The sequence below is a fragment of the Poromitra crassiceps genome, assembly GCF_964638095.1.
Source record: "Poromitra crassiceps genome assembly, chromosome: 10".
NCBI classification, from domain to species: Eukaryota; Metazoa; Chordata; class Actinopteri; order Beryciformes; family Melamphaidae; genus Poromitra; species Poromitra crassiceps.
In genome coordinates this window covers 23,751,304-23,773,794 of record NC_139631.1, presented here as the reverse complement: position 1 = coordinate 23,773,794, position 22,491 = coordinate 23,751,304, and the positions used below count along the sequence as shown (strand labels likewise).

General features: G+C 43.8%; 1 protein-coding gene across 1 annotated transcript in view; it reads left to right on the top strand.

The window, feature by feature from the left end:
- Positions 1–22,491, top strand: part of LOC310783488 (G protein-coupled receptor kinase 5-like) — a 42,525-nt gene that overhangs the window by 5,023 nt on the left and 15,011 nt on the right. The window contains exon 2 of the mRNA XM_083644354.1: positions 18,819–18,914. Coding sequence (XP_083500480.1) covers positions 18,819–18,914 — 96 coding nt within the window. The remainder of the gene's footprint in view (positions 1–18,818; positions 18,915–22,491) is intronic.

The following is a 22,491-nucleotide window of genomic DNA, read 5'->3' as shown; positions in this document are numbered from 1 at the left end:
TGCAGCATCATGTTAAGTAGTCTTGACTGCTATTTCAAATAAAGCCAAACACTATCAGTTAGCTCGAGCCTGTGAGCCATTTAATCAAATTGATCGTTACATAACGGACTGAGTGGGCTATTGCCATCCGAGCCCCATCTTCCTGTGGAGTCGAGTCGCCCTCCGGTCTCCAGCGGAAGATACTGTATGGATGATGAGTATGCGGCGAAATGAAACACCCAATCTCCAGCATGCTCATCATCTGAGTATCATCTGACAGCTCCCATTAAGCATTATGTCAGAGCAGCAGCCCGTTCTGATGCTTTAAGAGCTCTACTCTCTGTCTCCTCTTTGTCCCGCTGAGGAAATTGGGGGTCACAGCAGATACAAACAGTTCTGGTGGATTATTCGGGGGTCACGAGACACTCGTGGTTGTGATAGTGAGTGTGACCGCCCTTTTTAATGCTACTGTAGTGTATTGACATAGGTAAGCTTTTTAATGCTACTGTAGTGTATTTACATAGGTAAGCTTTTTAATGCTACTGTAGTTTATTTACATAGGTACGCTTTTTAATGCTACTGTAGTGTATTTACATAGGTACGCTTTTTAATGCTACTGTAGTGTATTTACATAGGTAAGCTTTTTAATGCTACTGTAGTGTATTTACATAGGTAAGCTTTTTAATGCTACTGTAGTTTATTTACATAGGTAAGCTTTTTAATGCTGCTGTTGTGTATTTACATAGGTACGCTTTTTAATGCTACTGTAGTGTATTTACATAGGTAAGCTTTTTAATGCTACTGTAGTGTATTTACATAGGTAAGCTTTTTAATGCTACTGTAGTTTATTTACATAGGTACGCTTTTTAATGCTACTGTAGTGTATTTACATAGGTACGCTTTTTAATGCTACTGTAGTGTATTTACATAGGTAAGCTTTTTAATGCTACTGTAGTGTATTTACATAGGTAAGCTTTTTAATGCTACTGTAGTTTATTTACATAGGTAAGCTTTTTAATGCTGCTGTTGTGTATTTACATAGGTACGCTTTTTAATGCTACTGTAGTGTATTTACATAGGTAAGCTTTTTAATGCTACTGTAGTGTATTTACATAGGTAAGCTTTTTAATGCTACTGTAGTTTATTTACATAGGTACGCTTTTTAATGCTACTGTAGTGTATTTACATAGGTAAGCTTTTTAATGCTACTGTAGTGTATTTACATAGGTAAGCTTTTTAATGCTACTGTAGTTTATTTACATAGGTACGCTTTTTAATGCTACTGTAGTGTATTTACATAGGTACGCTTTTTAATGCTACTGTAGTGTATTTACATAGGTAAGCTTTTTAATGCTACTGTAGTGTATTTACATAGGTAAGCTTTTTAATGCTACTGTAGTTTATTTACATAGGTAAGCTTTTTAATGCTACTGTTGTGTATTTACATAGGTACGCTTTTTAATGCTACTGTAGTGTATTTACATAGGTAAGCTTTTTAATGCTACTGTAGTGTATTTACATAGGTAAGCTTTTTAATGCTACTGTAGTTTATTTACATAGGTATGCTTTTTAATGCTACTGTAGTGTATTTACATAGGTAAGCTTTTTAATGCTACTGTAGTGTATTTACATAGGTAAGCTTTTTAATGCTACTGTAGTTTATTTACATAGGTACGCTTTTTAATGCTACTGTAGTGTATTTACATAGGTAAGCTTTTTAATGCTACTGTAGTGTATTTACATAAGTAAGCTTTTTAGCTTTTTAATGCTACTGTAGTTTATTTACATAGGTACGCTTTTTAATGCTGATGTAGTGTATTTACATAGGTAAGCTTTTTAATGCTACTGTAGTTTATTTACATAGGTAAGCTTTTTAATGCTACTGTAGTTTATTTACATAGGTAAGCTTTTTAATGCTGCTGTAGTGTATTTACATAGGTAAGCTTTTTAATGCTACTGTAGTTTATTTACATCAGTAAGCTTTTTAATGCTGCTGTAGTGTATTTACATAGGTAAGCTTTTTAATGCTACTGTAGTGTATTTACATAGGTAAGCTTTTTAATGCTACTGTAGTTTATTTACATAGGTAAGCTTTTTAATGCTGCTGTAGTGTATTTACATACATAGGTAAGCTTTTTAATGCTACTGTAGTGTATTTACATAGGTAAGCTTTTTAATGCTGCTGTAGTGTATTTACATAGGTAAGCTTTTTAATGCTGCTGTAGTTTATTTACATAGGTAAGCTTTTTAATGCTACTGTAGTGTATTTACATAGGTAAGCTTTTTAATGCTGCTGTAGTTTATTTACATAGGTAAGCTTTTTAATGCTGCTGTAGTTTATTTACATAGGTACGCTTTTTAATGCTACTGTAGTTTATTTACATAGGTAAGCTTTTTAATGCTACTGTAGTGTATTTACATAGGTACGCTTTTTAATGCTACTGTAACATAGGTAAGCTTTGTAATGCTACTGTAGTGTATTTACATAGGTAAGCTTTGTAATGCTACTGTAGTTTATTTACATAGGTAAGCTTTTTAATGCTACTCTAGTTTATTTACAGTACATAGGTAAGCTTTTTAATGCTACTCTAGTTTATTTACATAGGTAAGCTGTGTGAGCAGTTCTAACGGTGAGCAGGCCAGTCTACTCTGAACAGCGGTTCTCAAAGTAAAGGTAAAGTCCCGTTGATTGTCACACACCTGAGTGTGCGAAATTTGTTCTCCGCATTTGACCCATCCCCTGGGGGAGCGGTGAGCGGCAGCAGTGCCGCGCTCGGGAATCATATGGTGATCTAACCCTCCGATTCCATCCCTTTGACGCTGAGTGCCAAGCAGGGAGGCACATGGGTCCCATTTTTATAGTCTTTGGTATGACTCGGCCGGGGATCGAACTCACAACCTCCCAGTCTCAGGGCGGACACTCAAACCACAAGGCCACTGAGCTGGTTAAGCTGGTAAAGTATGAATGGAATTATAGCTAAAATAAATTACCCCCCTTTTGGCTAGGGATCGCCTGGAACCTCCTCAAGGACCCCTGGGGGTCCCCGGACCCCCATTTGAGAACCACTAGGGGTCTTTGGGGGGGGGGGTGGGGTGGGTTCCAGGGGCTCCCCAGCAAAAAGGCGAATAATTTATTTTCACTATAATTCCAGCCATACAACGACAGAATGTACGACTATCTGGGTCATAGTTTTTCATACACTTCCTGTAATAAAACTAAATCTAAAAGCAAAAATCTTTCAAACAGAATGGGGGGGGGGGGGGGGGGGGGTTGGGGGTGGCGGACCGTGGGACAAAATCTTATCCATTGTCTAATTTGTGTCCGTTTAGGGGTCCTTGACATGGAAAAAGTTTGAGAACTATAGATATAACACTAGGAGCAGAGCTGTATCTTCCTCAGCAACGTTTGGAGGCGTCTCTCCAGCATCATTTTCTGTACTGCTGTGGAGTGGAATATGTGTGTGTGTGCGTGTGTGTGTGCGTGTGTGTGTGTGTGTGTGTGTGCGAGCATGTGTGTGTGACTCTGTGTGTGTGTGTGTGGTAGCATGGGAGTGGAGTGGTGGTGTGGGGGGCAGATGAATTCCTTCGTTTAAATGTAACCTGAGCTCAGCCACTCTGACGAGAGTAACATCCTGCAGTAGACCCTAAGCCTATGTGTGGGTGCGTGTGTGTGTGGGTGCGTGCGTGTGTGTGTGTGTGTGTGCGCGTGTGTGTGTGTGTGTGTGTGTGTGCGTCTGCCTCTGCCTGCTTCCCCATTCACAACTCCCGCTGGCAGCCGTCGTAGAAACCGAGCCAGGCGAGCGAACGTCATCGGCTGTCTAACTGAATGAGAGTAGGGGGAAAACTGCACGGTTGGATCCAGATGCCTTTCTGCTAATAAATGCAGTAACAGAGCCGCGGTGCTGCCGCTTCCCGGCTTAGCGTTTCTGATTCACGCCGTGTGTTTTGGATGTATTTACTCGAGCTGAATCAAAAGATTTCATCATCGCCATCTGTTGTAGAATTCAGTACCACAAGGCGCTTCACACAGCCACTGCATTAACACCACAGACACAGAGGTGGCTATCTGAGCATTAACACCACAGACACAGAGGTGGCTATCTGAGAGTGGTGTGCACTGAGTGCAGGTAGAATGACCTGAGGCCAAACAGGATCTACTCAGATTAGGAGTTGGTCAGTAAAGTGAGACATGATGGGAATATGGCCGCTGTGTTTGTTTTGTCCTTTGTTTCACCCTTGGCATTCCCACACACTAAGAATGTGGTTAAATGCGGTAATTCAATTGCGAGACGGACCTGTTGAAAGAATGATGCTAGGCTGGTATCCTTTTTAGAATGACATCATTTTTGGCTGTTTTCAAAGGCCGATTTCAGGAGTCTTTGTTGTTCATAAAGCAAGAAGTATGTGATCTTGTTCATCATCACCCCCACACACACACATACTATGAGTCAGAATCATTTGATACTATACTAGTAGTCAAAATCCAATTTTAATAATAGCTCAAATCTGGCATTTAAAAGTCTTTAGGGCTGCCTGCAACTACAGATTAATAATGACATATGCCATCACAATTTACCACAGGCCAAAGTGATCTGTTGAATTGTGTTTGGTCTGACCAGCAGCCAAAAGAAGCATTAGTATTATTCTAGTATTAAGTATTAGTTTTATAATTGTATCAAATGGAGAAAAGCAAGCAAATCGGAGCATTTGTGAAGCTGTAAGGAGCAAATATTTTTATTTTTACGTGACAAAATGATTACCGGTAATCAATCGTCAAAATTATAATAGATTACCTTTCCGTCGATTGACTGATTAATCGATTTTGATATAGTTTAGACTTCTTTAACTGATTAACAGATTAATCGACGAATACTAATACATTCAGTTAAGATTCTCCTCAGTAGCACAATAGGAGTGCCTAGATTCAGATTACAACAAACAAACTGATGGGATTCGGCTGTTTGGAACCAATCCCATAATCTGTTTTTCTTCCCACTGGATTCCTCGAGGACATTTTGATTAGAGCAAACATCCCAAGCCAACAACTGATCTGAGATGACAGTAAGCTGCTGTGTGATATAAGATAACAGGCGTAAACTACTTCTCCCTACACTATAGGCCATTTATGTGGGCTCTCTCAACATGTGCAGCGCCTGGGAGCCTTTCTTGCTCTGTGTGTGTGTGTGTGTGTGTGTGTGTGTGTGTGTGTGTGTGTGTGTGTGTGTGTGTGTGTGTGTGTGTGTGTGTGTGTGTGTGTGTGTGTGTGTATGTCTGTGTGTGTGTGTGTGTGTGTGTGTGTGTGTGTGTGTGTGTGTCTGTGTGTGTGTGTGTGTGTGTGTGTGTGTGTGTGTGTGTGTGTGTGTGTGTGTGTGTGTGCGGCTTTATCATATGAAGCAAGTCTCAGCAAGCTGGGGGAGCTGCAGATGATATGAAGACTAAGCGTATGCTCTCCTAAAGAGGTGTGTGCGGCGTAGGCTGAAACGCACTTCATATCTACACCTCAAATCTACACCTCGACTGAACCTATCTAACTTAACCTATCTATTCTTACGCTGAATGGCGATACACAATATACATCTCAGTATTTTCTATGAAGCGGGCTAGATATGTGCAGTTGTTACAGTCAAAGCCACATGTGAGGTGTAGGGCTGGACAAAATGTATTGACAAAATCAAATATCACGATATTTTTTGACGAACTACCTCGATATTGATAATGCGAATTTGCGACAGTATATATTTTAGGGATGACTATTGGTGCTTGCGCAGAAATATTTACACAATGAGATTTTCTGATAAATAATCATCAGTAATGTGGATACAATGACCAAGGGGGTAAAGGCAAATAATAGAACAGCTAGAACAGTCTGTTAAGTTCAGACAATTACATCACTTTACTGTAATGCAGCCATTAAAACCAGGAAAAGACAACACTTGTGCCATATCACCATATTACGATATCCATAATCAAAGAAGATATCTTATCTAGTCTCATATCAATAGACGGTTTTCACCAGAGCGCAACCCCACAGCACTTCCTTTTTCTCAGCATTCGGCAAACTGCAGAAATATTCACTCGACATCATTACTTTTGTTTTCGCTGCTCAGCTGTATAGACGGTTTTCACGGAATGGTCAGTCCTGCACTTGAATGTTTTTTTTTCTTTTATGTCCATAGCAAACACAGCAACAGGAAGTGAGCGGAGGTTCAATTTAGAATGTTTTTGTTGTCAAGTTAAAACCGTCTATATCGATATAATATTGATATATCATCTAGACTAGCCCTGACACACGCACACAGAGACACAACACTGATTAATCTCCTGTCACCCGTGCAGTCCTGTCTGAGATGATGTACACTAGACTTTCTGTCTCCCGCCTAGTCTCTTCCCCTTTATCTCTCTCTCTCTCTCGCTCTCACTCTCTCACTCTCTCCATCACACACACTCACACAAGTGTAGAGTCTGGAGTGTTCCTCCCCAGGGACTCGTCTGAAAGGACTGAGCCATGACATAATGCTGTGTGGAGTTTTATTGGGGAGACAACTGGAGAGCATTAATGGAGGAGAGAGTAAAATGCAGGAGAGGAAAACAGCTCGTCTGGTTTCCTCTCCGGGTATTTCTGTTTGTTTGCCTGGAGACAGACGAGGAAAAGAGGGGATTAGCGAAGAAAGTCTCTCGCAAATAGCCGCGGGGCTCTTCATGGCCCGATCTCACACCTCATATTTAACAGTGTACTCACACATTATTCACTTCCATTGTTAAAAGCAATATTTCTCTTTGGTTTAACTTTTTTTCTTTTTTCTTTACTTTCTTGCATGCAAGCCTCCGTACAAGTTCGGCCATCTTCCAACTAGCTACCTACTAACTACCGGCAGTCAGGCTTTTCCCATTTGCTCTCAATAACATTCCTGCAAACTGAAGAAATTTCTGCTTGAGAAGTTAGAACCACGACACAAAATTAAATGATATATGATCAGGGACCTGCCTCTTTAGTTGACGACATAACCAGCCAATCAGTGACGCCGCTGGCAAAAGAGCATGAGCAATGAGCAGTAACGTTAACATTATTAGGGTAAACACAGCCATAAGTGCAGTTATCTATATATATACATTTGGCAATGTGGGCAATGTGTCTGTTCTCCGTTTACATTTTTGTGCCGGCCACAGCTATGTCGTTTTACGTGCGATCGGGCTGAAACTTTCAGGGGGTGTAAAGAGCACCCGTGCGGGTGACCTGACCGAGCCAGATTTTTTAATTAGGGCAGATGAATTGCCCTAAGGCTGATTGCCCTATGGCTGAGGCTATAGTTCAGTGATGATGTCATCAGTGATGTCATAGAGCAGGCGAGGCTGCGACGCGCAGTGGTCATCAGTGATGTCATAAGAGCAGGTGAGCCCGCAGGGCGGGCGAGGGAGCAAGTGAGCCAGCACAGCGGTCGAGCTGCGTATGCAAGCCGCAGGGCCAGCTCGGCGAGCAACAGGTCGGGCGAGTCCGCACAGCTGCCGAGCTAGCGCTGTGCGGGCCTAGGAATCGGGCGGGCATAGCGCGCGAGATGACTAGTTGCAGAAATAGACCCAATAACACAAATAAAAAAATAACAAGAGTATGCAGCAGTTTCTGGTCATAAAAGCCATCTTCAGCGTTCTTCTGAGTGGATTTGGATTGCATTTGGTGGACGGCTTGGAGCCCAGACTGATACGGAGCGTGAAACAGGATGTGAGGTCATGTTATCAGGATGGTTTGAGCAGGCTAATGGGAAAGTAAAGTACATCACTTCTTTCATCCCATTATAACTCCTGGAATGCATTGAACATCACAAAGTGATGATGCAGACCTCTAGGCTAACAATGTGCTTTAGGGCAGACAGTTGAAAGATGTGTGTGTTCTCCATGCTGCCATACCTCTTTAATGGAACACGTCATCCCATGAATATTTCATGTTCATTAATTGGGGAATAATCAATACAGTACTATCTATGCGCTGTAGCCCACTCCCTAATGTCATCTGCTGTGAAGGTCTGAAGGCCAGACTGTGTGCACTTGTTCAACACACAACACACTTTCAACACATCCATGCAAACACATCTGCGCACATACAGTACACAGTGTCTCTGTGTGTGTGTGTGTGTGTGTGTGTGTCTCTCTCTCTCACACACACACACGCACGCGCGCACACACACACGCACACGCACGCACACACACACACACACACACACACACACACACACACACACACACGCACACACACACACACAAACACACACACACACACACACACACACACACACACTGAAGCCATGACTGAAAAGAGTGTCAGGCGGGTAGTGTCCTGTATCTTTGATGATGATGCCATAATAAGAGATCGAGGACAAAAGAACATGGAATGTCAAAATAGGTGTGTGTGTGTGTGTGTGTGTGTGTGTGTGTGTGTGTGTGTGTGTGTGTGTGTGTGTGTGTGTGTGTGTGTGTGTGTGTGTGTGTGTGTGTGTGTGTGTGTGAGAGAGAGAGAGAGAGAGAGAGAGAGAGGAAACGGAGAACAGCTGGAGAGGAAAGGGACAGCCTGAGAAGGGCAATGTAATCACTTTAACCCTATTTCCGGGATGTGTGCGTGCGTGCGTGCGTGCGCGCGCGTGGATCAGTACATTCCATCGGTTTAATAAGTTGGATCAACTTGTGCTGCTTTCTTTGGATACACCTTCCTGGACTTGGGACCGTTTTTTTTCCACCGTCCCACTGTTGTTGTTTCAATACGTTTCTCCCAGAAATAAAACTGTCCCGAACGGGGGAGTTAGGATTCAATGACCATAACGCTTACTCTGTCAAAACATTTATGGAGAGGTGAACAAACAAACTTCCTATTATGGCCGTATAGCTGCATGTGGACTCTGCTCTGTCCTCCTTTATAGCTTTATGGATGAGCAAACAGCGAGTATTACCCGTCCGGGCCGGCGCTCCCTGGGTGGCGTGGGTGCTTTGATCGGGACAGCCCGGCGGCTTATGTAACTTCAGCCTATTGAATGTGCGAGCTGGGACCAGCGCGTCTTTTTTTTGCCTTCACATTCCATATTTGGTACATTTATAGAACAGGAAGCTCGTGGCACCTGACTCTTCCCAGACAGGATATGTACCCTCCGCTTCTGCCCGCCTCTGTGACACTTCTGCACCAGTGCATGCACGCTATTGTGTCAAGTCTTTCTGCCTGTCTCTCTTAACCACTTGGTCGCTCATTCAATCTCTCTCTCTCTCTCTCTCTCTCTCTCTCTCACACACACACACACACACACACACACGCATACAGTTACTCCAGAGACAACTGTCACAGCCCATCAGCTGTGTGAGGTCACCAGGACCGGTCTGACCACCTCTGTTTGTGTTAACACAGGGCTCCTGCCCTTGGGCACCGCTGCTATATATATAACACCAATGTTTACAAGGAGACACCATGCACATATAAGAGGAGGAAACCAGTCGCATACGTGTGCTTTCTCTCCATCCTCTAGCTATGGGCCACGTGTCACACGCGCTGGATTTACAGTGAAATATTGTGTTTGAAATATGCACCTTCAACAGGAGGAGCATCTCCTTTTCAAGCTAAATATAGTGTAGGTGCGTTGGTAGCCGGGGCTAAAAGGTTCATATATCATGTCAGTTGAAAGTAATGCCGCCGAACGGCAGTTGAATGAACTGAAAGTGCGTCGGAGGAGCCGAGCTGGGTGTCAACAATATGCCTGTATACATAATAGACATTGAAAACAGAGCTGTCATTGTCCACACAGCAGCAGCAGCAGCAGCAGCACTCGCTGTGTTTCAATGGGGACACAGCTGTGCACCAGCGCCGGCGCCGCCGATAACATCTCTCTTTTTATTGTCTACGACTGATTTGGACTTTATGACCCCCCATTAAGTGGTTTAACATGTGACCCCCGCGGCGGGCCCGAAAAGAATGGGCCGGTGTTGCCAGGTAGAGGGGCCCGTACGTCAGCCCTGTTTGCTCTGAGCACGTAAGCAGATGTTACAGGCAGGACCGTCCCGTTTGGATCAGGATAATGAGAAATCCATGGGGCGGGAGGGGCGGCTTCAGGCTGGTCATGAGGCTGCTGACATGACATCATCCTGGAACAGGGCAACAAAGAGCGTCTTCCTCCCATAGTCCTCCCCTTCTGCTCAGGTCGGCCCAGTGTTTCCTGTGGCACAAAGACCACATACACACACACACAGACACACGCGCGCGCGTGGACGGCGCGCGCGCACACACACACATACACACACACACGTGCATACAGTGTGCGTTTCTTTTTCTAAAGTTGGTTAACCTTTGATTCTGACACTCACCCCAAACTTAAGAGCCAAGCCAACCACATAGATAGACCATATAATCATATGAAGCTACCGTGACGTCACCCATCGGTTTTTGGACTGCCATTTTGAACCCTAGCTAGAGGTTGGGCTTTTTCACCATCACCATCTTGGTTATTTGGAGCCAGACGTGAGGTGAAGGTCTATTTTATATCGTATCGTCTATTTGACTCTAAATGGGACCATCATTGACTAAATGAACATCACGTCGTGTTGAAGAAGACTTGAACCTGGCGATTGAGACCATAAACTCATTAGGAAAAGTGTTTACTGGGGCCATAAATCAAGTGAGTCATTTTCCCCACTCACTAATCAGGTTGAAGTTACTTCCGCATTGGCTTCACAAACGGAGCTACGAACTAGCCCCCTTGGAGCCAACCGTAAAATATGGCCTTTTCAAACGTGAGGATAACCACTATTCAGTAACTCGGGGTCGAGAAACTAAGATAAACGCACTTAAAAAAAAAAAAAATCATATTTCAGGGTATACATACATCATATAAAATTGTATCAAACTAATGCCAGTTACATGAGGATAGGGTGTTTAAAACTTTATTTTCATCGCACACTTTTCTCAAAATATAATTGATTTTTGTTTATGTTGATGGTTGTCTTGTGATAAACATCTGGTACGTACGCACACACACACACACACACACACACACACGCGCGCGCGCACACACACACACACACACACACACACACACACACACACAGATGACCTACTGTACTGCACAAGCCACACAAAGGCACAAAGTGGGAAAGTTGCGATGTATTTCCGAGCAACTCCCTCCGATCTTTGTTCTGTTGAGAGATAGAAATCTAGGATGCCCTGCTGATCTCTCTCGGGGGAAACGTTCATCGCTTGAGAGTCACGGCGCGCAGGGCCTTCAGAAACAGGAAGAGGATGTTTTGAGTACCTATTCCAGCTGACTTATTTGCTTGATTATTTGTGCGTTGAATTATTTACCTCTGCAGTTTTGCATGCACAGGAAAAAAGAGCAGTTCTTCCATAGGAGCTGCATGCAGCCTTACCTGCAGGCCACATGCAAATACTTTCCAAGGAATACACAGGCAGACATTGTGAGAGAGAAGGAAGAGCCAGGCCTCACAGGACAATAGCATTTGCATCCTAGACTGCAGCCGCCCGTGCTGATTTGCTTCACCTTGTCGGCATTAAGCTTGCCAGTGTCCATGAGTCAACAGCCTTTTAACACCTGAGGCAAAGCAGGTGACGTGCCGACGGACCATAGTGAGGTCATCAGGTGTATGTGAAGTGAACCAGGATGAAAGGTTAGGCCGGGACGGGATGAGCACGAGCAGTGGCAGAAATCAAACAAATATTTATCATTTTATTCATGGTGGAGGTGCGTATACAGAATAACTCATTCTCACGGTTCTTTTCTGCCAGCACAGGATGTGGTTTAGATAGTTGTGTGTGTGTGTGTGTGTGTGTGTGTGTGTGTGTGTGTGTGTGTGTGTGTGTGTGTGTGTATATCTGTGTGTATGAGTGTGTGAGTTATGTAAGGGATAATGTATATTGAGGCGGTGATTACGGGGGAAATAATGACCGACAGGTGGATTGAGCCCGACGCGCCAGCGGAGGGCTTAATCGTTCACCTGAAGGTCATTATTTCCCAGTAATCACCGCCTCAATATACATTATCCCGCTTAGAACACGGCCTACAACTAAATCATTCAATAATCTGACAAAAATAATTATTCAAATAGATTTTTTAATATCGTTTTCAACGACAAAGCGGTTTCATTCGTAATTGGCACACAAGACACCACAGCTGCAACTGGTTGGCCTAATTAGTAGTGGCTTGCTGACAAAAGGCTCTTATCAACTGATTAATCCAGGTGTGGCAGAGCAGCGGTCGGTTGTCGAGAAATAATGACCGGTGAATATTGTTGATTGACCAATCAGAATCGAGTATTCAAGAGAGCCGTGTTCTAAGAACCGGTAAACGGCTGTACTGTAAATTATTTTTCTCCCATTTTCTCCCCAATAGACCCTTCTCACGGGGGCCATTTTGTGTCGTAATGGCAGGGTAAACACAGGTGCAAGCAACACACTAATGAGGGTTTCCAATTTCCATGATTGGAAGTTGGAAACCCTCATTAGTGTTTTGCCTGCACCTGTGTTTACCCTGCGATTTCGACACAAAATGGCCCCCGTGAGAAGGGTCTATCGTACTTGGCCAATTCCCCCTGCTGTCCCGGTCGTTGCTCCACCCCCTCTACCGATCCGGGGAGAGTTGTAGCCTATGCTAGCACATGCTTTCCTCCGCTACATGTGCAGCCGCCTCTTTTCACCTGACAGCGAGCCGTTTCACCGGCAGGATGTAGCACGGGGGAGGATCACGCTCTTCCCCCCAGTTCCCCTCCCCCAGAACAGCCCTACCCCCGACCGACCAGAGGAGGCGCTAGTGCAGTGACCAGGACACATACCCTTAATCCGGCTTCCCACCCGCATGGCCAGTTGTGCCTGTATGGAGGACGCCCACCCAAGCCAGAGGTAACACAGGCGCTTGAACCTGTGGCGCTCGTGTTTGGTAGGCAGGGAATCTACCGCTGCACTACCCAGACGCTCCTGAATCCTGCAAATTGTCGACAACTTATAAATATAACCTCCTCACAGTGAAGTAGGGTTCGTTTTTGAATGTGAGGCTGGACGGGCCTGCAGGAGTGCCTGAGTCAGTTGAACTAAGCATGAAGACGTTACTAGAGAGGTCACAGTGGAACCCTAGACCTAGACACACACACACACACACACACACACACACACAGAGATGATTGGGATGCCGGTAACCCCCTGGTGTCGCGCCAGGCAGATGTCGTTTCCTGTCTGACCTTTTTTTGCTTCACTCGACATGCCTTGATGATGTCAGAGCTGCTAAGCAGACATGCCTTGATGATGTCAGAGCTGCTGAGCAGACATGCCTTGATGATGTCAGAGCTGCTAAGCAGACATGCCTTGATGTCAGAGCTGCTAAGCAGACATGCCTTGATGATGTCAGAGCTGCTACGCAGACATGCCTTGATGATGTCAGAGCTGCTAAGCAGACATGCCTTGATGATGTCAGAACTGCTACGCAGACATGCCTTGATGATGTCAGAGCTGCTAAGCAGACATGCCTTGATGATGTCAGAGCTGCTAAGCAGACATGCCTTGATGATGTCAGAGCTGCTAAGCAGACATGCCTTGGTGATGTCAGAGCTGCTGAGCAGACATGCCTTGGTGATGTCAGAGCTGCTAAGCAGACATGCCTTGATGATGTCAGAGCTGCTAAGAAGACATGCCTTGATGATGTCAGAGCTGCTAAGCAGACATGCCTTGATGATGTCAGAGCTGCTAAGCAGACATGCCTTGATGATGTCAGAGCTGCTAAGCAGACATGCCTTGATGATGTCAGAGCTGCTAAGCAGAAACATAAATAAAGGGCGGCGACCACACTGCGCGCATGGAACAAATTAGACTGACAAGTTCCTCTGTGCAACGCGCTCGCGCTGCACAGCATATTTCTGCTGGTGTGTAAGTGAGAGGGAAAGTGATCGACTGCGAGAAGGGAGAGGCGGAGCTGTTTGACGGAGAAGAAAATAAATGAGAGAGCGAGGACGAGAGGGTTTATGTAAGACATTTACGACTATTATTCATACTTCTGATGGCCCAGTTTTGTTAAACACGGTCACCGACCTGCACACAAAACGCGCCAAAGGAGGTTTTATCCCAGGATTGGAATTCTCAGCGTTTCCGTTAGTTTCACATTTACCATACTTTTTGCATATTTCCACCCAACGCTAATGTATGCTGTGACACACTGCAGTGCCCGAATCATAGCAGACAATGCGAGGTCTGGGTCACTTAGCAGATAGAGCCGACTGCCACCAACACAACACACATTCACCCTCATTGGAATTGAATGGGGTCGTTATTTTGCAAAAGGTCCAGACAACAGAGACGTCCAAAGACACTCCGACAGGACAGGAAATGACTTTGTTTCATCCAGATGGATGAGTCCGTTATGAGGCCATGAATAATGTATGCCTACATTTTGTGTGTGTGTGTGTGTGTGTGTGTGTGTGTGTGTGTGTGTGTGTGTGTGTGTGTGTGTGTGTGTGTGTGTGTGTGTGTGTGTGTGTGTGTGTGTGTGTGTGTGTGTGGTGTGTGTGTGTGTGTGTGTGTGTGTGTGTGTGTGTGTGTGTGTGTGTGTGTGTGTGTGTGTGTGTGTGTGTGTGTGTGGGAGTGGGTGTGTGGGAGTGGGTGGGTGTGTCGGCATGTGGATGTTCAGGTCTTTACAGCCAGCAGGCCTCTGCCATAGCGTTGCTTCCTGGAATAAATCCCAATGTCGTTCGTTTGTTACAGCTGGACAGTTAACCATGCCGGCAGGCTTCTGGTGGAGATTGCCAAGCAGTTTGGATGATCTTCATCTCTATTGACTCCCTCCAACACCCCACACCCCTACCTTTATCTCACTCTCACACGCACGCACGCACACAGGCACGCACGCACACACACACACACACACACACTTTATTTTATTCACCATGATAGATATGGCACATGTTCCGAGGCAGGTCGTTAGGCGGGGCAGCCTAATTGAATGCAGTGTTTAATCACGGCGCAGAACACCCACCGCGTCTATAGGGACGTTCCGTTTATTGTGCCTGTGTAAAAGCTGTAAAAAAAACCTGCGACCTTAACCGACCGCAAAGTGGGAGATTGATTGGCTGGGAGCGGAAAAATGAGCTCAGCCATTGGCTGGCATGCAGCGGCGAAAGTGGCGATGATTCAGTGGTGACGATGACACAGAAAGTCCTCAGCACAGGGTCAGAGATGAAAAGAGGGAGGCAGGGTGGAGAGGACGCAAAGAAGTAGAGCAAGGTGACGGTGGCGAGGGAGAGTTACGTAAAGCAGAGAGGGTGAGACGAACAGAGAGATCATGGAAAATGTAAGAAAATAAAACAAGGAAACAGGACACAGAAAGAAAGAAGGAAACAGAAAGAAAGAAAGAAAGAAAGAAAGAAAGAAAGAAAGAAAGAAAGAAAGAAAGAAAGAAAGAAAGAAAGAAAGAAAGAAAGAAAGAGGAACTACAGTATTTGTGGTTGTGTGAACATTGTGTACAAGTTGAATGGCTGGGTGGAGGACACAATAATATGACATGGAGTTGACCCCACAGGAAATCTATGCCATTTGGTGGACGGCTGGACGCTTTTATCCAAAGCGCATTCATTTTTTTGCTTGGGTGGCCCCAGTGGGAACTGGCCTTCCCTGCTCTGCTCACTGGACTCCTGTGCTTTTTGGCACAAGTCATGTTTTCGTTAATAGAGATCAAAATAGGCTATTGGACCGCACAACAGAGTGCACTAACCCACAAAGGTTTTGTTCTGTGGAGCATAATTATAAATATTAGGCCGTTTTCAGAGTAATAGCTCATAAATAAGGAAGTTGGCCTGTTTATAGTGTTTGGTCTACAGTGATGTTGATGAGGAGCAGGTGCTGGCAGTTAATGATTCTCTTAGGGGAGATTTTGACCCCAGTTATTAATACAGTAAAGGTTGTGTTGGTACTAGCCTCTTGTTGCAAGGCCCCAGGTCTCTGCATGTCAGCTGTGTGTTGACGTTGCGTCTTCTGTCCGAAAACACTACTATTAAGCCTAAACACGTCTTGCATGAATATGTAATCAGGTTGGCCACGGACCAGGAAAATCCTTGAAAGATTATGGATTTGAGAAAACAAAACAATGCCTTAAATGTTGCTGAAAACAATTGGATGGATATACTATAGTATAGATGCAGTCCGTCTGTGTGGGAACGCCCACAAAACGTTACTTCCGGTATCGTGTCAGTAGGACGAATGGTAGAACGGTGGGGGGGGGAACCCCATATATCTCAATGAGCCCAAAGGAAGGTGTTGTGGCTCTACACTACAGGATTGGGGATTCAAGAGCAGGTACATAGATGCCTGTTCAGAATGTAAGTTTGCTGCGGGGGTTGAATCCCCGATCCTGTCTGCCTGGGCTGGGCTAGCAGCTAAATGCTAACTATGCTGAATGGGGAGAGCGGGAGGATTTCCCCCATGCTGACCCATTGACCACGCGTCTATGACGAGACACCGCCTGAATGTATCGTATTCAAATTTGACAAGATTTGACAAGATGCCAATAAGCCTTCTGGACCTCTCCTCACAGTAAACAAATTAATTAATTAATTCAGTAAATTAAGCCTTTTTATTTCTAATTTTGTCTCTGTTTCTCAATCTCATGTCTCACCCAAAAACACCAAAAACATGCTCACAAACATATCGACTCCTTGGATTTCATCAAACAAGAGGAAACTGAGAACGTTTGTCACTGAGAAAAAGATTATCTTAGATTGATTTTATTTTGATGTTTGTTATTGTATTCTGTTATGAGTTATGTCTGCTTTATGTTGACGATTTTCTTTTCAATTAATAATTGTTTTTGCTCGTGTTTGTTTTATGTATATGTGTGGTTTAGAATTATTTTCAACTACCGTAATCAGTTTATTGCATTATTTTTATTACTTTTTTCCACTAACATTGTAGAAGATTGTTTTCTGTCAAACTGAACTTTAGAAAGCTGTTTTTGGCAAGTTTATTTTCTGTGTAATGTTTCTGGTTATTGTTGTATTACCGTATTTGATTTAATTATGTATTTTAATTTAAAAAAATTTGTTTCTTGAATTTTATATTGTAATTTCAGACCCCAGGAAGAATAATCGCTGCTTGAGGCAGTGGTTAATGGGGATCTTAAATAAATAAATAAATAAAAAGGCCATGACAGTCACGGAAAAATCCTCGAGTTTAATGTTTTATTGAAACCTATGGTCAGGAACCCTGTGTAATCTAATGTAATCTAATGTGAAAGGGGCTGTCCTAGGTTAATAGAGGAATCTGCCATGTATGTTTGTGTGTAGTGTAGGTTAATACATTAATGTGTGTGTGTGTGTGTGTGTGTGTGTGTGTGTGTGTGTGTGTGTGTGTGTGTGTGTGTGTGTGTGTGCATTAATGTGTGTGTGTGTGTCGGTTAATACGTTAATCCATACAACAAAGGGCAGAGGGACGCGCGTCAGTAATTTGATGGGAAAAGCTGCGAAAGCGAACGGCTCAAACATGATGCAGCGACTCCCGCATTCCTGGGTTATGACTTAAAGATGTCGGCTTGTCATTGCTTCTCTTTCTCTCACGCTCTCCAAGTTGCCGCTCGCGCTGTGTGCCAGCCCTCGCAGCTAGTTTCCACTGTGGGGAGAGGGGCCTGAAGGAAAGCCCTGTCAGGGCACTGGCTCGGGGGTTCGGCATTTTCTAAGAAAAAAGGAAAGCGGGAGGAATGTGACGTAGGGAAGGGGCAAATCGGAATGCTCGCTGACGCAGCAGAGTGAGGTCAGCGCTCTGATGTGGACCGAGGTTGCGTTAGATCACATCCGCTGGACTGACTCTGACATAGGTCGAGGGGAAAAGGGGGGAGGTGATGTTAGCGGGAATGGGAAGGTGGTGGGACGCTAACGGTCTGTGATGATTGGATGATTTATTAGATGAGTGAGTGGACATTAAAACCAGATTTGGACTGTCGTGTGTAAAAGTGGGTGAGTCTGTGGGGGAAGTGGATCAGTAGACTATGAGAAAAACTTTTGTCATGAATTCCAAATGTTAGCGCTGCCAGAGTCCCATGTACCCAATGTCTTTGGACTTGAGACTCTAGAACTGCTTTTTGTCCCGGGCCGAGCGGGGTAATGCTGGTGCTGGAAGCCGATGTGTGGGATTATTCAGAGTGATGGCATGGAATCCAGTCTGGCAGAGTCCCGGGTTCTGATGGGAACTGAGCTGGTCAGAATGAGCTTACATGTCTGTAGAGTTCTCAGTTTCCCTCAGTTCTCAGAGCCCGACGGGTCCCCGACCCTCGGGCTGACAATTTATGCTAACGGGCCGGGTCGGGCTCGGGCTGAGCAAAAAAATAAAAAGATTTCTGTAATGCATTTACAGTAGGCCAGATTGATACTCTCTCTTCATTCTCTCGCACTCTCTTCCATACTTATACACACACACATGCATGCACACACACACACACACACAGCTTAGAGGTCTCAGTTTCAGCCTGAGGCCGACAGAACCCGACTCAGCCTGACGGGCTCTGGTCAGGTTCAGGCTGACAATTTATGCTATTTGGTCGGGTCAGGTTGGGCTCGGGCTTCAACTTACTAGGGTCGGGTCGGGCTTGAATTTTCAGGCCCGTTGAGATTAACTCTACATGTCAGTCATGCTGTTCCACCTTAAGAATAGCCACAGTCTATTTTGTGAGGAAGAAAATCAGGAGAAAGAGACTGAGATTATGATTGAATTCAAAGGAGAGGCCACACTCACCCTTCTGTCTCCCTTTCTCTTTCTCATCTCTCTCTTTGCTCTTCACTGATGAAAAACAACGTTAACAAATCTTTTCATGTCACATTTCCGCCCCTCACAGGTGGAGGAGGAAAGCGGAAGGGGAGGAGTAAAAAATGGAGGGAGATCCTGCGTTTCCCCCATATAAGCCAGTGCACTGAGCTGTGCAACAGCATCGGTACGTGTGTGTGTGTGTGTGTCTGTGTGTGTGTGTGTTGGGGGGGGGGGGGACAGTGTTGACTGTTAGAACATTAAAGGATAAGTTCACGCAAAATCATCATTATCTACTCACTCCCACGCCGATGGAAGGACGGGTGTAGTCAGTGAATGTGTTGATCTGCACCAAATAAAGACCTTCTAAGATCATGCTCCATTGCCCTCCTATTTGATGCTGGATGGTGGTGACTAGCAGAGATGGGAAGTAACGAAGTACAAATACTTCGTTACTGTACTTAAGTAGATTTTTCGAGTATCTGTACTTTACTTGAGTATTTAATTTTCTGACGACTTTTTACTTTTACTCGTTACATTTTAACACAAGTATCTGTACTTTTACTTGTGTACATTTTCAAAACAGGTTCGTTACTTTTGTTTAAATGCACGAGAATGTAATTTAAAAACGAGTAGAAATGGGAGAACGGAGCAGAAGTAATAGACGAGTTTCCCAGCGCTGCTGATAAAAACTCATTCCAGCTCCGCCAATAGTATGACTTGGCACTCCTCCGGGCGTGGACAAAGAAGAGAAACACGCAGATTTTCTCTGAGGGGAGACACACGCAGACATTAGGAGCCGTGCAGACAGCCAGCACTTATTAGCGCTCCTCTTTTTGCAATTCATTCTCTATAAGTACGCGCTTTTTTTTTTAGCGTGCATCTCTTTCAAGAAGCATTTCATCGCGTTTGAAAGCTGGTGGTGTTTTTTTTAGCGCAGCGCTCTGGGTGCTGAAAGCTGAGGAAAGTTTAACAGGAAAAGCGCCCTGCTCATCTTCTCCCAGGAGAGGAGGATTTTCATCTCGCTGCTTCCAGAGTTGCCAATAATCTGGCTTTTCCAAGCGTTCTTTTTTAAATAACCGCATGGCCCCTTATGGTGTTGTTCTAACACATACATTCAGTTTGTGCACTGTCAACATTCAGCTAATATGGAATATGGTGGTGTTCTAACACCAGAGGCAGTTCTGTCTTAATAAACCTTGAATTTGTGAATGTGATCAACCTGTGGACATTCAGTTCCTTATCCATTAGGTATCAGTATCATATCAGTCTCGAGTATTGTGATTCTGCACTTTGTAAGGGACACCTTGTATCCAGCAGTTAAACTTGTCTAACTATTTGCACATTCATATATCATGGAAATATTAATGAGGGAGGACTAGATATGATTTTAATGGGGGTTTTTTGTGTGGAAAAACCATAGCACACTATTTAAAGTAGAGTTTTAAGATGTGTAAAACATTTGTAGGGGATCTTTTATCCTCAAATTATATGCTATGATGTGAGGTTCAGTCATTCAGAAAGATACGGTAAAAATACTTTTACTTTTACTCGTTGGGTACATTTCAGAGCCTGTACTTTTTTACTTTTACTTGAGTAAAATAATTGAACCAGTACTTCTACTTTTACCAGAGTAGTTTTTTACACAAGTAACTGTACTTCTACTCAAGTACAGAATGTCAGTACTTTTCCCATCTCTGGTGACTAGTGTCCTCTAGTAAGAGAGTGGCGTCAGCGGAGGACCAAAAAGCGAGACTCATTAGCCAATGAACAGCCAGGAATGGGTCTCGCGCTACTTTTGCATGCTAAAATAAAGCTGATAATGTACAATTTGATTCATTTCAAGGGATGAAAAACCCTTTCAAAGTACAACACTGTCTATTTAGCTGCAACTCGACAGTGCTGCTTTTTTTACTCAAGAGTTCCACTTTCTACTTCCTGGAAAAAAACTGGTCCATTGGAGTGAATGGAGATGTCGGAACTCTTCTATTATACGGCTCTGGTGGTGACCAACTTTCAAACATAAAAAGGGGGGCAAAATGCCTCCATACTGCTCCCCTGGAAGTAATCCAAGTCAATGCAAGTCTCCACATGCCCTGAGATGCAACTTTGACATCATTTACACCCTGTTTTTAGCTGAAATCTTCACTGTAGCAGGCTACAGTATCCCCCCCCCCACACACACACACACACACACACACACACACACACCTTCCACCTTCTCGATTGAAGCTAAAACAGGCTGTAAATGTACTCTTTTCAAGTCAACTTGAAAAGATGAGCAGTATGGAATCATTTTATGTTTTATTTTTCTGTTGTTTTTCATGTTTGAACATTGGTCACCATCCACTTCAATTATTTAGGAGAATTCTGAATTTGTGAAACTCCACAAATGTTTTTGTGGACTAAAAAAACTTGCCCAACAAGCATGAGTGTGAGTAGATAATGACTGAATTTTAATTTTTGGGTCAACTTGTCTTTTAAGACTTAGTTTTAAGGGTTAGGTAAAATTGGGTTTAGGTTAGGGTTACATATTTAGTTGTGACAGTTAGGCTGGCTTTACACTGTTATAAACTTTCATGCAACTAGTTGCAGGTTGCAAATTGCATGAAACGTAATTTTCATGCAACTTGACATTTAGACAAAGCAATTTAGAAATAATCAAGTCTCATGCAACATGGTAGTTTATTTAACTAAAACAAGCGAGCTAGATTAGTAGGGCCTGTCTGATTCTCAAGTGAACGAGCTTTATAGGTGGCATTTCTAGGTAAGAAGTTGTAATTAGGCGGTCTGAAACCAGTTTGATACATAAGTTCACTGAATTTGCAACCTTTCTAGGTACCTGGTTATGGATAATTTTTGAGGAACCATACCATGCACACTTTGGTGGGTTAGGGTATCCCATGATACCTTGCGACCCTTACAACCGACGAAGAAGAACGAAGCAAGCCCAAGCGAGCCCCTAACGACGACGCCCACAAAGCCGACCGCATCAGAAAAAAGTGAAACAATGTTGGCTAAATAACAAACATATTTCACTTTCTTTTTCGTTTTTATTCTAGGATAGTCAATAACGTCAGCCTTTACTTAAATTTAGTGCAGTCAGATGTTTGTACAGTGTCAGGAAAGTCACTTTTGAACAATAGTAGGAAGCATCTTACCTGACGGTGTTCTGGACAGCAGCCACTAGTTAGGTTGCTAATATAACTAACATTAGAGAACTCGCTCCGCCCGCCCCAAAGCAGGACTACACAGCCAGGATGATAGCGCCATTGCAAACCTTCAAGTGTAAGTGGAGTTTGTTTTAACTGTGCTTTATTAAATGATAAGCTGTCATTACTTCCCATTTGTAGCGTTTGTAACATTTTCGTTCGCTGGGTTTTACGCTTTTAATTTGAAGGCGGAAAGGGGAAATGGTCTATTTGTAAATTGAATTGACACTGGTCTGTCAATTCTATCAGTTCATATGTACCATTTCCCTTTTTCGCCTTCAAATTAAAAGTGTTCACGGTAGCCTGTGAAGCCTCGACCTTTCTGGATTATAAAAGTAGTATACCATTAGAGAAAACAGCCCCCAGCCATGCCGTTTTATACAAATTTATTGCCAAATGCTTTGGGATTCAACTTGATCAATCTTGGTCAGAAAAAATCTTGTATATTCAATGGAAACAGCACCAGTGCAACCTGTCGCGTGCAATGCTACCTTCAAGCGTCTGAAACAAATTATTTTTCATCCACCTATATTAAAATTAGTTACCTAATTA